The following is a 12,217-nucleotide window of genomic DNA, read 5'->3' on the forward strand; positions in this document are numbered from 1 at the left end:
CCAGGGTCCCTGGAGTCTGGGGAAGGACGAGCACTTGGGAGGGCGTGGGCGCTGGCAGTGCTCTTTGGGCGGCGCTGCTTGAGAAGCAGAGGGGGCAGGCTTCATCTGCTGAGCCGGCTCAGGCCTGGGGCGGCTGGAAGCAGACGCAGAGCTTGAGCGTTTTGGCAAAAAGTGTCTCATCGCTTGAGAAGACTTCTGAGCAGCCGTGAATCGCTCCGTGAATCCCTCTACCGCTGGTCCAAAGAGTCCTGACGAGGACACAGGGGCGTCCAGGAAGGCAGTCTTGTCCTGATCTTTAATTTCCATCAGGTTGAGCCACAAGTGGCGTTCCATCACTACCAGGCTGGCCATTGATCTGCCAATGGCCTGGGCCGTGGCCTTCGTGGCCCGCAGGGCTAAATCAGTGGCGCTGCGGAGGTCTCTGAAGGCAGGTGCGTCGATGCCAGACTCGTCCAGGGAGCGGAGAAGTTTGGCCTGGAACACCTGGAAGATGGCCATCGAGTGGAGCGCTGAAGCGGCTTGGCCAGCGGAGGTGTAGGCTCTTCCTGCTAAGGCAGAGGTGGTCCTGCAGGGCTTGGTCGGGAGGGCTCTCTTCGTCTTACATCCCACAGCCACGGGCGGACAGAGGTGAGCGGCCACTGCTTCATCCAGGGGCGGCAGGTGCTCGTAGCCCTTCTCTTCCAAGCCGTCTACAGTGGTGAGGGCTGAACGGTGTGTAGTGTGCAGGTGGGCAGAGTAGGGAGCGCGCCATGACTTTGTCAGCTCCTCGTGTACCTCAGGAAAGAATGGGGCAGAGCGCTGGCGAGGGGCCTGGCGACGGCCTGGGAGAAACCACTCGTCCGGCTCCGCGATGGCTCCTCTGGCGGGGCCTAGTCGAGGTCCAGATCCTCTATGGCTTTAGATAGGACACGGAAGAGCTCGGCGTCCATACCCGTGCCGTGGTCGATGGGCTCCAGAGAAGGCAGGGCGTCCTGAGTCACAGCCATGGTGTAGATCCATAGATCCATAGATGCAAACCGATACCGGATGAGTCATATGGCCTAATGGTTAGAGAGTCGGACTTGTAACACGAAGGCTGTGGGTTCAAGTCTCAGTACCAGCAGGAAATGTGAATGAACAGCATTCTCTTCCACCCTCATTACTGAGCTGCCCTTGAGCAAGGCACCTAACCCTTAATCGCTCCCCGGGCGCCACAGCAAAAATGGCTGCCCACTGCTCCGGCTGTGTTCAAATGTTTCTTGAGCTTCAACTCCATATATTAGAATGATTTCTGAAGGATCATGTGACACTGAAGATTGGAGAAATGATGCTAAAAATTCAGCTAACATCACTTGAATAAATTATATTCTAAATATTTTAAACTGTAATCATATTTCATAATATTACAGTTTTACTGATTTTTACAGTGAAATAAATGGCAGACTTATTTAAAAAACATTTTAAAAATCTGACCCCACACTTTTGAACAGCCGTGTACAGTGTTGGGGTAACGAATTACAAGTAACGTGAGTTACGCAATCAGATTACTTTTTCAAGTAACTAAGTAACGCATTACTTTTAAATTGACAACAAAATACCTGAATTCCAACTTTTTTCAATACTTTTTTTCAAGCAAGTTACTTTTCCCATTTATTGACTGACCTCTTCTGTCCCCACATTGAGAGAAACTGTGAGTAAGAGGCGTGTGAACATCATGGTTATTGCAATTCTAGACTAATTTTCTCGTTAAATTACGAGAAAAAAAAAGTTAAATTTTGAGAAAAAAGTCGAGATAAAATGTTAAGAATAAAGTCATTAAATTAAGTGAAAAAAGTTGTTAAATTACGAGAACAAATTCGTTAAATTATGAGAAAATCTCGTAATTTAACGAGTTTATTCTCAACATTTTATCTTGACTTTTTTCTTGAAATTTAACAACTTTAATCTCGAGATGGTTTTATTTTTTTATTATTGCTTGGCCCTAATCCTCTTCCGTATCGATGATCCAATTCAACCATACTAATACACAAAAATGACTTTAGATAAACATCACATTTGTGATCAGCCTGAAGCTTATTCATTTCACTTTTGGTGTGAAAGGGCCTTTACTTTTGCCAAAAATAGAACCTTTTTGTTGTTATTAAAAAACAAAACAAAAAAGCAAGCCCAGCCCAGGTGAGAAAAAAAAAGTAAAACAAAAGTAATGTAACACATGACAGTAACTAATAACTCAGTTACTTTTTTAGGGAGTAACACAATATTGTAATGCTTTACTTTTAAAAGTAAATTTCCCCAACACTGCTTGTGTCCACAACATATTATCATGTCAAAGGATTAGAAAGTGCATTCATCCATTATAAACATGTAAGAAAAATATCCATATTAACAAGTTATGAAGTAAAATATCTAGCTTCCACCAAACCGCCTTCCATATTCAACTTACTAAGAAAGTGTAACTCCTCTCGCAGTTCAAAACGCTTACGCTACAACCTACGCCTTCCATATACGCAATGTCAGTTACACTTTTTCCATAAGATGAATAAGGAAGCTAGCTATTTTACTTTATAACTTGCTAAATATGGATATTTAAATGAATCACTTCACTTCAGAAGGCCTTTATTAACCCCCTGGAGCATGTGGAGTATGTTTATAATGGATGTATGCACTTTCTTGAGCTTCATACCCGTTAATCCCGTTCACTGCTAATATAAAGCTTGGATGTGTCAGGATATTTATTAATATAACTCCGGTTGTGTTCATCAGAAAGAAGTAAGTCATTTATGGCTTGAGGGTGAGCAAAGCTTGGGCTAATTTTCATTTTAAAGTGAACTAATACTTTAATATGTAACTAAACTTTAAAGTTTACTACAAAACTATGTAAACATAACATGCCCCCCTTTTATGATCACTGTGTGAACTAGCATTATGAAGATAAGAAAGAAAAAAACAAATACCAGTCCAGTTCAATGACAACAAACAGTCCGAACACAAACCAAGAAAGCCCAGATGTGCCAAGGTCCAAGTGTAAAGGCCATTCAGTATATTATTATAGTGAACATGACTTTGTTTAGAGAACCAACTCCTGGCCTAATTGCATGTAGAGCAGTTCAGTAAGAGGTGACACCCTGTGAACTGTTTGAGTCTGATCAATGTCAGACAAACAATAGCTAGTGTGATCCGATTTCGCTGAACACACTCATGCATAAAAGCCCAGTGCAGGGGGAGTCTCTGTGTGTTATGTGAGTAGTGAGATTACTATCAGAGGAAATATGGGTCACCGTGGCAGTCAAAATGCAGCGGAGGTGTTGCTGGGGCATCCATACAGATTTTAGCAAGAATAATAATATCATCAAACAAGGACAGGAAGCTTAAGTGTTCACATGCCAAAACCCTGAGACAGATGCATGATGGTATTAGCATGTTAACATTGATGAGAACCAGTAAACAGTTTATAATTCATGATTATGCTCTCAAACATTTCAGTTGAGTCCCTGAGGAAGTCAATCTGCTTCTGCTGATCTGCACTCATCAGGAATGTAATGAGAGAGTCACACATCTCTATACAGTATAACTTTAAATTAACCGTTTTGCCATAGTCTACTCTACAGATGATGCTGTTACAAAAATAATGATTAAAATTCAGTTCGAATGATCAAGAGTTTGCATTTATGTAATTATCTACCTGTCATCTTAAACCATGTAGGGGTGAGTCTGATATAAGTACTACAGTTTCCCTGTATGTATTCAGATTGGCAAGGGAAAAACTGTAACTCATACAGCTTGTGGTATTTTTTGTGCAAATGTTTCAGTTATAAATCATTTTTTTGGGTGAGTTTGTCATCTAAACTGAAACTGATAATGTGGGGCATTGATCCTTTGTTGGCCGACTCACAGCTCCTGTACACGATTCCTTGCCTACAAACAAGATTGTCACAGATGACCTGTCTATCTTTTGTGCCTGCAGTGTGCAACATCATGGGCTGAGTAAAAATCTTCTTTATCCCTTAATTCAAAATTCTTTGCAACAGCATGTCAAATTTCAATGCAAATGGAGCTGAAAAGGCTGTCCCACTTCATCTTCAGTCCATATTCAGCGCTCACAGACACGGTTTCCACAATCACAGATTGAAAGTGTAACAAAGACTCCCCAGGGTGTGGGATTCCATACCGGTGTCCTGGCTACAGTGTCTACAATGGTTAGGGATGTTCTGAACTTCTAAAACTCACCACACGATGTCACCCTCTACTCACCAGCATTTGCCTGCTATCAGAAAGAGGCTCAGATGCGGCTAAAGTGGGTCAGTGTGTCTTTCTTGTAGGCCTTCGTGGATTGCAGTGGTTTAATTTAGAGTTTCAAACGATATACGGGTCTGTCTGTATGTCTATCTGTCTGCCCTGCTATCTATCTATCTATCTATCTATCTATCTATCTATCTATCTATCTATCTATCTATCTATCTATCTATCTATCTATCTATCTGTCTGCCCTGCTATCTATCTATCTATCTATCTATCTATCTATCTATCTATCTATCTATCTATCTATCCTTCTGTCCGTCCTCCTATCTATCTATCTATCTATCTATCTGTCTGTCTATCTATCTATCTATCTATCTATCTATCTATCTATCTATCTATCTATCTATCTATCTATCTATCCGTCTGTCCGTCCTCCTATCCTCCTATCTATCTATCTATCTATCTATCTATCTATCTATCTATCTATCTATCTATCTATCTATCTATCCGTCTGTCCATCCTCCTGTCCTCCTATCTATCTATCTATCTATCTATCTATCTATCTATCTATCTATCTATCTATCTATCTATCTATCTGTCTGTTTGTCTGTCTATCTGTCTGTCCGTCTGTCCGTCCTTCTGTCCTCCTATCTATCTATCTATCTATCTATCTATCTATCTATCTATCTATCTATCTATCTATCTATCTATCTATCTGTCTGTTTGTCTATCTGTCTGTCCGTCTGTCCGTCCTTCTGTCCTCCTATCTATCTATCTATCTATCTATCTATCTATCTATCTATCTATCTATCTATCTATCTATCTATCTATCTGTCTGTCTGTCTGTCTGTCTGTCTGTCCATCCTCCTGTCTATCTATCTATCTATCTATCTATCTATCTATCTATCTATTACTACTAAATTACTATTATCAAAGCATTTATTGTCTTGAAATAGAAAATAAACATGTCTAATTGAAGAATAAGAAATGGAAAAGAAAATGTAAAATTAAAATGTAATTAAACAGGGCGAATTTACATTTATGTGGAATATAAAGAAATATAAAATCTCTCTATAATTAATATACGCATTGTAGCTTACTAGCTTACTAAAATATTTGTCTATCTTACTGCAGGCTATTACTACTTTGTATGCTACTGCTGTGCAAAGCTATTGTTCAGTTATTGTCAAGTGACCGGTGTATATGTACCGTACTGTATTGTGTTTAAAAGGTTAAAATAACCTGCGATGCTACTAGCGGTGAAGAGGAGAGAAGGGCACAAGCGGAGAGAGAGAGAGAGAGAGAGAGAGAGAGAGAGAGAGAGAGAGGGGAGGGGGCAGGCGCGTCACTCGCTCGTGGGGGGAAATCAAGAGGGCGAAAACGGCTCGTGGACACAATGGATTTGCGAACCAATGGACTTTGCGTTGATTAAAGGACGGAGTCTTCGATGAACACGATAAACAAGGTATGTTGAGTTTATTAAGGAGAGCGCGACGTGTTGTATGTTGCGCTTCCCCTAATTTCCTTTGATTATAGCGCTAGAACCGTTATTTGGACGGCAGAGGATGCAGGAAGCGAGTCGAGGCATCATTGCAGAGAGCGCGGCCCGCTCGCTCCGCAGGGTCCTAATGTGATGTTTTGACAGGCTGCGGCTTCAGTTCTGGTGACACTCCTTCAACACAATTAGCGGCGCAGAAATGATGTATTTTATAGCTTACGATTTTAATCAGCGATTTGGTTTGTCTTGCACACTAGGAACATCTCGATCTAAGCGAAATTAAAGCGACAGCCGATGTTTCGGCGCCTAAAGGCTGGTTGATTCATGCTGCCAAGATAAGTAATCTACTGGCATCAGCAGCAGCAGCAGCAGCATGGGATCACAACAAAGCCTGTCTGTCCATGCCAGTATGCATGGTATTTCCCAAGGATTTGTGCACAGTTTTATATATATCAAATGACTTAAAGTGGTCCCATGTTCTTGTGCCTCTGTTTACGGTTTCGTTCATGATCTGACTTCCTTTATCTGACAGAAAGATCAATTTGACGTCTATAGATATCCAACCCTGCTGGAAAATCCAGCTTAAGCTGCATGGGAGCTGCGTTTTGTAACATAGTAGCTGGCTTCTAGTTGGTCATATTCTTGTTTGAACTTAATTTTTATTTCTCTAACAAACAGCTTGGCCACTTCAAGATGGTCTGTCATCTAATCACCATCTTAGGCCATCTAGAAAGCTACCACGTTACTAGTCTTATTTAAATACGTTTGTCTGCCAAAATGAATAGTTTATGTTTGTGAAAAGCTATGTGAGAAGTAGGCTATACTTAGCTAGTACTTCTCAAGGAGATTAGAGTCATTACGGAAGTGTATCTTCCGTTTCATATTTGATTATTGTTATTTCTTTATGTAATGAGTTTGTATGTATTTTTTTATATATATAATTTAAATGTTGTTTATTAAAATTAGTCTTATATCTTAATTTACTCTTGATTTAGTGCAATTTTAAGTTAACTCTAAAAGTAAGAGGTGTCTGAAGATGTAACTTTTCTGGCTTTATGACCCTGGGGCCTCTGTGTGGCCATGGAAGAACTGTCAATGAATGCTCAAAAAACCACATTATGGTACTGTAAGAAAATATATTTCCTTATATATGAATGATCAGCCTAATATATTAAATGATTTAAAGGTGCCCTAGAATCAAAAATTGAATTTACCTTGGCATAGTTGAATAACAAGAGTTCAGTACATGGAAAAGACATACAATGAGTTTCAAACTCCATTGCTTCCTCCTCCTTATATAAATCTCATTTGTTAAAAAGACCTCCGAAAAACAGGTGAATCTCAACATAACACCGACTGTTACATAACAGTCGGGATCATTAATATGTACGCCCCCAATATTTGCATATGCCAGCACATGTTCAAGGCATTACACAAGGGCAGCCAGTATTAACGTCTGGACCTGTGCACAGCTGAATCAACAGACTAGGTAAGCAAGCAAGAACAATAGCGAAAAATGGCAGATGGAGCAATAATAAATGACATGATCCATGGGCAGGGAGCGTGCGATTTAAAGGGGCCACAGCCTGAATCGGTGCATAGTTAATGATGCCCCAAAATAGGCCGTTTAAAAAATTAATTAAAAAAAATCTATGGGGTATTTTGAGCTGAAACTTCACAGACACATTCAGGGGACATTTATTACATCTTGTAAAAACTGGTTCTAGGGCACCTTTAACTGTATTGAAAATATACAGAATAATATATTGTGTTAATATATTACAATATATTGAATAATAAGGAATTGGAGCCTTTTATATATTTAAAAATATGTGACTATATATACTAATATATCATAATGTATGTAATTTTAAAATTTAGTAATACACTTCATAATATATAGCCTAGATGTGCATGTGACAAGATACAGCACTGCATGTTTTAAATATATTGCAGATATATTTAATCGTGCTTTATTAACACACACACACACACACACACACATAGAAATATATAATGTAATATGTTTTTTACATTTTTAATTATCTGCATTGTAAATGTACAATAGCACAAGCACACCTGCATGCATGTACTAACGTATTAAGCAAAGAAACTATTACTGTGCTGAAGAATGCACAGCCATTACTTTTTAAATAAAGTAACTTTATAGTCTTAATGGTGTTCGGCCAATCGTCAACCTAACCACAGGCTCTACTCTCCAGAACAGTGGCAACCCCAAAAACTCACACATACCAGAAAACTTTTTAAATTAAAAAATAATAGAACATTAAACACTAACAAATCTCCTCGTATATTAATATTGTAAAAAAACACATGAAGTAGCACTTAATTTTAACATTTACTTTCCTTTACCTGTCAGAAGGTAAGCATCTTGGGAACAAGAAATCTGCTGTAACTCATTCCGTGAATGGGAACATTTATACGGGAACACATAGGTGCAATATATACACACAATAAAGGATAAGACTTTTATGAATATTACATGTAATGCTATTTTTGTCTTCATTTCTAAATATTTTATATATCAAATATCAATATATAGCCACATGGTCAATGCATATATTGCAGTATATTTAAAAATATAAAAACTAGTTTGCCAAATATGTAATTGTATTATCTACTATATCGCATTATATTTTGCAGTATATTCCCATATATTTTTGTTCCATAAAGGCTAAACATGTAGGCATTTGCACTGTGCAGTTGCTGTCTATGATATTTGTGGCTCCAGTTGAAGTTGTCAAATGAGTTGTCAAAAGTATTTGAGCACTTAAACTACACTTAAAAAATAATGAATACCATTGCATTGGATGCAAAATATCAAACCAAGTCTCATTTGATTTTTTTTAAATTATGTGAACTAACTTTAATGTATGAACTTTAAATCTTGAGAATAGGCCTAGCATAATTTATTTGAAGATGCCACATGGTTTCATATTTTACATTTACATTTTTCTAATTTAGCAGACGCTTTTATCCAAAGCGACTTATAAATGAGAAAAAACTTGACTTGCAAAGCGACTCATCCCATCATTTTGTATCTAATACAATGAAGTTCATTTATAAGTGCGGCTTAAGTGTTCAAAGGGCCACCCTTTATAGATTTATATTTCTGATAAAATGTCATTTATTTTTGTCTTATTCATACTTTCTCCTTTTCTCTGTTTTGCGGCTGATAATATGGACTGATCCTGATGGGTGCCACTTCTTATTCATCCAATAAGAAGGAAAAGCAGAGGGCTATGCTGTTTCTGCTTGTCTTTACTGCTGTTTGATTAACCATGATGAAGACTGAACCCCCATCTGCAGCCAGCGGCAGCACTAGCACCACCCTTGTAGCAAGAAGTGCATCGCCGCACAGGAATGCCTATGAGGCTGGAATTCAATCCCTCAAGCCAGTAAAAGATTCCAGTGCTGCTAACGGGGAGGATGGGAAACCTCGACCACAGGGCCGGGGCCGCAGGTACGGCTCCAATGTGCACCGCATCAAGAACATGTTCATGCAGATGGGTTCTCCCGGGGATGAAGAGGATCCGTCGAAGGCCAAAGACCAGACGATCCGACTGTCCCTTCCCAGAGCAAGCAGTCTGAATGAGAATGTGGATCACAGTGCACTGCTCAAACTCGGCGGGACTGTGTCAGAGCGGGTTAGCCGCTTCGATGGAAAGACTGATGGTAGCGGCTCCCGTGGACCAACCACAGGCTACTCTAAGCTTCAGGAGACACGGAAGATATTTGAACAACGTCACATGCAGGAGAAGCAGGCAGCAACTAATCGAATACTGCTAAAGAAAGAGCGAGCGTCAGGGTTCCAAGATGGCCGTCTGGACGTGGTGGTTCGCTTCAACGGAAGCACCGAGTCATTAGACAGGTTGGATGCAGGGGAATGTCCCGCAGATGCAGTGTCCCCTACGGTCAGCCAGCTGAGCGCAGTATTTGAAAGAGCAGACCAGCGTAACAACCTTCACCGACCATCCTCAACCTCCCCACAGCCTTCTCAAGGGGTAGGCTCTACCCCGGCCAAGGTCGGAGGAATCAACTCCAAAGTCACCACCAGAAAGGCACGAGCCTTCTCTCCAACAGAAAATCAAGAGGAGGGAGCTCAGCGCACAGACCAAGAAGGTGCACCCGGGAGTCCGAAGAGCAGAACAAGCATCCAATCCGATGGACCCAATAGCAAACCATTCGAGGATATGGCTTCTGGCAGTGCTGGCTCAGTTTTCAATACATCCAGGTCAGAGGAGATCCAGAATGCATCAAGCAATGATTCCAAACCAGGGGAGCATGCCGCACCAAGTGCACCGGATGCAGGGAGCAGACTGGTACAGGCGGATGTCCACGCCTCTCTGGAAAATGGGGAGGCCACCAGCAGCCATGAGCCCTCAGAACAAAGGGAGGAAATTGGACAGGCCTGTGCTGAGGAGGAATCCCACAGAGAGGATATCTCAGAAGCAGATCTGGTGGACATCAGCGCGTACAGCGGGATTGGAGAGGACTCTGGCGGTAGTCAGCTGGACGAAGATGAGGAGGCTGAGGATGATGATGCTTACGAACCAGAATCCAGCTGTTCAGAAGTCCCTGGCTTGCCTGCAGAAGATGAACCACCTCCCAGCAGGAAGATTCGTTTCAGTACAAACCCCATCAAGGTAAGTGCCTGAAATGTGTGAAAGAGAGAAACATTGCATTGTGTAATAAATTGAGCGCATTAGGGTGACACTGTCTTAAAAGCTGTGGACACTGGGCATGGTTTCAATTTTAGGCTTTCTGGAATAAATAATGAAAGATTGTAGCCACCCTTTTGAATAAAAAATATGGATGGGCAAGGTTTGGATGGCCGCAGGAGTAGGAGATTAGAAGCCAGTCTTTGAAGATTGCATTTCTTTGTGGAATTACGCCTAAAAGTGTGTTTGTTATTGGCCTTACACTCAAGTAGTAGATGCCTTTGTCTCCTCAAATGTTCAGACAAGGATTCTCTATGAAGGGAGGACTGCTTTACTGCTTGCAGAGTCACCTCCGGGCAACGTCAGCACTTTGATATAGCACACGCATCGCATGCCACTAGCCCACTCCAGCTGCTGACGGCCCACTTCTGTTGGTTTAAGAGCCGTCTCCCACTGACTGTTTTCAGTTTGCACTAAGATACTGCATGGTTAGTCAGGTGCTGCACAGTGTCCTTCCCATGAGAGTCAGATGGTCGTGTTCCTCTGTGTTTTAGTGACTTTCACATCTGAATTTGTATTCTCGAGACAATGGCACATTCAACTGATGACCAACGCTATCAGAGCGCCATCGCTTCAAACTGTTCATGTGCTCTTCAAAGGGCTAAGTTGTGTGTTTTGTGCTTTTAAACATGCAACCACTACCAAAACAGTAAGGTACTTTGCCCTGCAGGTGCTAGATTCACAGCATGGGAATGGCCAGCTCCCAGTGAAGTCAAACCGAAGGCATGCTATATCTAAAGTGAACATTGTGTAATCTGACGGACGTCAAGGGGATTTGATACCAGGGGTTTGCCCTGTGTTACAAAACTGTGGCTGTCGCTGTCCCTTTTTGTTTCTAGTGTAGAGATAGCATACTTTTTAAGCAGAACAATGATGATAACTACAGTAGCAAAAGATAATATATGACTTTTTAAACCTTTTCATTGAAGATATTCAGTAAAAATTAGGTTTGAACACCTGTGAACACCAGCTCTCCTAAGCCCATTTTCTTGTCAAGCCTATCATCCATCTCATTCTTCCTTATTTCACCATCTTCCTCTTTCTCCTCACCCTTTTTTCTCTCAGCTAGACTAAAAGCTTGATCACAGTCCCTTCTGCTCTGGTATCAGTCTGATCCTCTATCACTGCTCAAAGTAGACAGAAGCCTATTGTAGCACTGGACGAGTGTGATTGTGTGTAAGTGTTTTAATAAAACAGTAGGTAGTTTAATGAACTAAAAAGGGGTCAAATGTTATATAGATGAGTTTGTTTGTTGTGTATAAATTACTTTTTTTTTTACATGGAGTGGCCTAAAAAGCACTTTCCATTGCATTAGATCAGGTTTTCCCAAACTGGGATTCATGAGAGAACTGCAGAGAATTTTTAAGTTGATGAATAATAATAATAAAAAAAAAAAAATTAAAATAAAATGATTTTAAAACAAAAACATTCCAATAAAAAGAAATATTTTACTTGTTTACCTGCATGTCATGTGACCTTTAACCAACATCAGAGAACTGTGAACATTCAAATGTGTTTTTAAATTATTGATTTAGTGACCTAAAATCTCAGAGAGTACTTTTATTTAATATTTTATGGCGAAGGAGTTCGGCTGGAAAAGAAATTTTGGGAATCCCTGCAATGGATAATACCTAGATACCTAAATATCAAATCAAGTGTAAACAAACATGCTAATGATGCTAATTTTACAGTCATTATTTGCCATCACTTGCTAACTAACCGCTTCCAGTATCAATTTTAGTGGATGAATGAAGTCGGT

General features: G+C 40.5%; 1 protein-coding gene across 2 annotated transcripts in view; it reads left to right on the forward strand.

Moving 5' to 3' along the window:
• The first annotated feature begins 5,526 nt into the window (after window positions 1–5,526).
• ppp1r9ba (protein phosphatase 1, regulatory subunit 9Ba) overlaps window positions 5,527–12,217 on the forward strand; it is a 45,123-nt gene continuing 38,432 nt past the window's right edge. The window contains exons 1-2 of one of the 2 annotated variants that reach the window (XM_048198137.1): window positions 5,527–5,683; window positions 8,962–10,383. In XM_048198137.1, the coding sequence (XP_048054094.1) occupies window positions 9,019–10,383 (1,365 nt within the window). In that variant the 5' untranslated portion in view covers window positions 5,527–5,683; window positions 8,962–9,018. The remainder of the gene's footprint in view (window positions 5,684–8,961; window positions 10,384–12,217) is intronic. The other variant, XM_048198141.1, reaches the window with a different exon arrangement.

This window comes from Megalobrama amblycephala, linkage group LG1 (genome assembly GCF_018812025.1).
Source record: "Megalobrama amblycephala isolate DHTTF-2021 linkage group LG1, ASM1881202v1, whole genome shotgun sequence".
NCBI classification, from domain to species: domain Eukaryota; kingdom Metazoa; phylum Chordata; class Actinopteri; order Cypriniformes; family Xenocyprididae; genus Megalobrama; species Megalobrama amblycephala.